The sequence below is a fragment of the Eurytemora carolleeae genome, unplaced genomic scaffold (assembly GCF_000591075.1).
Source record: "Eurytemora carolleeae unplaced genomic scaffold, Eaff_2.0 scaffold274, whole genome shotgun sequence".
Lineage (NCBI taxonomy): Eukaryota > Metazoa > Arthropoda > Copepoda > Calanoida > Temoridae > Eurytemora > Eurytemora carolleeae.
Genome location: NW_019396169.1, coordinates 79,305 through 83,076, shown reverse-complemented (window position 1 = coordinate 83,076; position 3,772 = coordinate 79,305). Strand labels below are relative to the sequence as shown.

The following is a 3,772-nucleotide window of genomic DNA, read 5'->3' as shown; positions in this document are numbered from 1 at the left end:
CCCCCACCCTGCTCTATGTTATAGTTTTAAAAAGCAAGTGACATGTCACGAGAGAAAAATGAATTTGAGGCAAAAATTCCAAAAACTGTTTTCGTTCTGTTCCGCTAAATGAGAAAATATTTAATGGATCCAGGATTCCTGATTTCAGATTCCAGGCCGGAAACATGAGAAGAAATATTCACGTGTGTTTACATAATACTGAGAAACGTGCTTTTTTTGTATTTGCGTTTTTACTTTTAATAATAATTTTTGGCTTTAAAGTTGCTGCACAAAATTTTTGTAAGATTTAGTTATGTTTTAAGTTTTATATTGAGAATGCTTTTATTACAGCACCCAAAATCTTTACTCCCCCTCCCCCCCTAAAAAAAGTCAAATGTAAAAAAACGAAGAAAAAAACCGTTGCCGAACACTATTTTTGTGTAGGTACTGATGGATCTGTATGGTTCTCCTGTATCTCGGAGTTCTCATCTCTCAGGATATTCAGGTTGGATTTAATTCTTATCATTCATTCGGTACTAAACTTCAGAGGTTGAGAAATCCGGATTAAAAAAAATCCAGGCCCTAAAATTTTATGGTTCCTCATTATGTAAGGTCAGAACTCTAGGTTCGAAAACTTCAGGGTTACTCAGGGTTCTTAATTATAAATGGTCAGAACTTTATGATCAAAACTTTCAGGGTTAATTATATAAGGTCAGAACTCTAGGTTCTAAACTTTCAGTGTGACTCCGTGTTCTTAATAATATAAGGTCAAAACTATAGGTTCTTAACTTTCAGGGTTACTCCGGGTTCTTAATTATATAAGATCAGAACTCTGGGTTCGAAACCTTTAGGGTTAGTTATTCAGAGATGGGAACTTTTGAATGGGATATCCTTAATCCTGATCGGATAATTAATCTGGAGATTAAAAATGAGTTGAGAACAAGCAATATTTAATCTGCAGATTAAGAAAAAGAGTGGATTAAGCCTTAATCCCGATATCCACCATTCTAAAGTTTTCAGCTCCGGGCTCTTAACTATATAAAGTCAGAACTCAGGGCTCTAAACATTCAGGGTTTCTCCGGGTTCTTATTTTAAAAAGGTCAGAACTCTAGGTTCTGAACTTCTATGGTTAGTTACTCTGGGTTCTTCAGTAAGGTCACAACTCTGGGTTCTAAACTTTCAGGGTTATTCCGGGTTTTTAATTCTATAAGGTCAGAACTCTATCTGTTCTAAACTTTCAGTGTTACTCAGGAGCAAGACTTAATACAATTACTAAGTCTAATACTCTGAAATCTATTATAAAATTAAACTGCTGAGTAACTATTCATAATCAACGTTTAACACAGAAGCTGAATAAATAGGTTAATAGTGTATATAAATCTTAATTTAAACAGTAGTAAAGTTGTATAGTTCATTAATTCTGGTCGGAGCTAGGATCAGAAAGTTAAAGAAAAAAATAATGTTTGTTTAAGATAACAGAAAAGGTAAAAAATAAATATTATTCTAAAATATATGTATCTCTGTTCATCACTACAGGTTATCTCTGTTTAAACGCCATAGTTGATTCGATTTAAAGTGTTGACAAATTAATAAATTCCTGCAATTACATGTGGTCATAAATAACTGCAAATATATGTAGTCATACATAACTAAAAATATTTGTGGTCATACATAGCAAAAATTATATGTGGTCATATATTACTGAAAATGGTAAAAACACTTCATATGGTTAACCACGACGTAGTGAAGGGTTCAACCTATTCACTGTTTATGGACAGACATATCCGTACCGTATTTGCAGTACAGATCAAGCAAAGAAATTATTAAAATTCTTCTGTGTTTCACCCTCTATTCTTAGAGAAATCGCATTCTTCCTCCCCCCCCCTTGAATCTCACGTTTCTGGCGGTCAGCCAAAATATTTTTGTAGGGGCCGTCAAAGTTTTTCTATTCAAACAGATATTCAGTGAATTTCCTCGTTGGATTTTTTTCATAAAGTTATCTGAATTTGCAACATTGGGATTTTTGGCCTTCGCATCGTCATGTCATGGTGGAGCTTAACCCCCCCCCCCTCACCCTTCCTTTCTATCCTTTAAGCGAAGGTTACTGTTACGGTGTACTGAGCGTTAACGGAAAATAAGACTCTCAAAGTTCAAACTAGGATTAAGTTCAGTTTTCTTGGCTTAAATTCCATAATTGATTGATTTTATCGTTTAAAATTCCAGCCTCATGTCGGGTGTTTAGCAACGTGCAAATTGAATTTTCTAATAATATATTCTTTTATTTGATTAATCCCTTCTCCTAAAATAGATTATTCCGCAACTTTGCCAATATTCTTTAGATTAAACTTTAATAGAAAATATTCAAGATCTCTGGAATTATAAAATGCAAAGTTAAAACTAGAAAAAAACTTTAATGTTTATGGTGTCCACTTAATTTGTTTGGATGGCGTGTACTAAATGCAAACTGCAGCCTTTGTTGCAACTAATTTTGCAATAGTATGCAATTTCAATTCTGCACTGCATTAGGCAGTAAAAAGTTCTCACAAGCTCACAATATGTACTACTTCAGAACAATTTTTTTGACACAATTTAATTTTTATTAACAGTGAAAAAAATTTCTTCAAAGATAAGAACATATGTTCTGCAGTTTCTGAATCAACAAGACTTTCTTAATTTTATTTAATTTCAGCTCTACAGTGGAGATTATACCAATTGTTATTTAACCCTATTTATCCTAACGTTTGGTTCCTTTTAATACAAATATATAACATTTGATACATTTTTGGAAAGCTCTTGGGCTCTATTTCAATAATCTGGAAAAAAATGGCAAATTTGAAAAAAATCCAAATATTTATTGCAAAATCTAGTTATTAAGCAAAAAATGCGCAAAAATAAAAATTCCGCAAATTGCAGCAAATAATACATTTTTGAAAAGCCATTGACCCAGCAAAATCAAATTTCCAAAATTTCCAAACCTAAATGTTTATTCAAGAAAAACTGAAAATGTGCCAACCTTTAAAAGCGTCTGTGTAAAAATCTGTGCAAAATTTCTTTGCAGAAATTGTGCAATCTGCTTGATTTTGTTATAGGCTTTCCAAAGAGCTAAAAAATATTGAAATACAATGACTGGAAGTAGGTCTAAATATAGAGTTAGTCTGGTATAGGTTTAATAAGGCATTTAGGCAGCATGCCTGAGGACTTAGGCAGTTTTTAAGCCTTAAGTGATGGGCATGTGTTAGTTAGAAAAGTCAGAAAACTTGCCCCCCCCCCCCAGGGTAAATAGGGTTAATACAGAACTTGCAAACTTTCTCCTGATGTTTTCCGTTTCTGATCCTGCTCCATTAAATTTGGGTGGTCGGGGGGTGTACTTAGAGGGAAGGGGAGGGAAGGGGAGGGTTGTACTTGAGGGGCATGAAGAATGGGGGAGGGGTTTGTACTTAGAACAAAGGAGATTGCATGGACCGAAGGGTAAATACATTCTGCTTGGTGTAAATTCGAATTTTGCAAATAATGATTATGAAGTTATGGAGTTCAGTTGTGTATTTTCTTTTTTTAGTCTCATGTTTATATTATAACTCTGTACGGAAGATTATGAGAAAATTCTGTTTTTAATCTGCGAACATAATTTTATCTGTCCATATGACTGTATAGTAGATAATTACATTTTCCTGTTTGCGCGCGCACGTAAAGATATTGAGGCCTCGGCTCTGCTAAGCGTGCGCGGAAAAATGTACTCCTATACCTGTAATCTAACCCCCACCCCCTCCCCCTGCCCACACAGGTTCCCCAATTA

General features: G+C 34.3%; 1 protein-coding gene across 2 annotated transcripts in view; it reads left to right on the top strand.

The window, feature by feature from the left end:
• Positions 1-3,772, top strand: part of LOC111697045 (zinc finger protein 704) — a 33,952-nt gene that overhangs the window by 17,907 nt on the left and 12,273 nt on the right. For both annotated transcript variants that reach the window (XM_023466910.1, XM_023466911.1), the window contains exon 4: positions 424-484. In XM_023466910.1, coding sequence (XP_023322678.1) covers positions 424-484 — 61 coding nt within the window. The remainder of the gene's footprint in view (positions 1-423; positions 485-3,772) is intronic.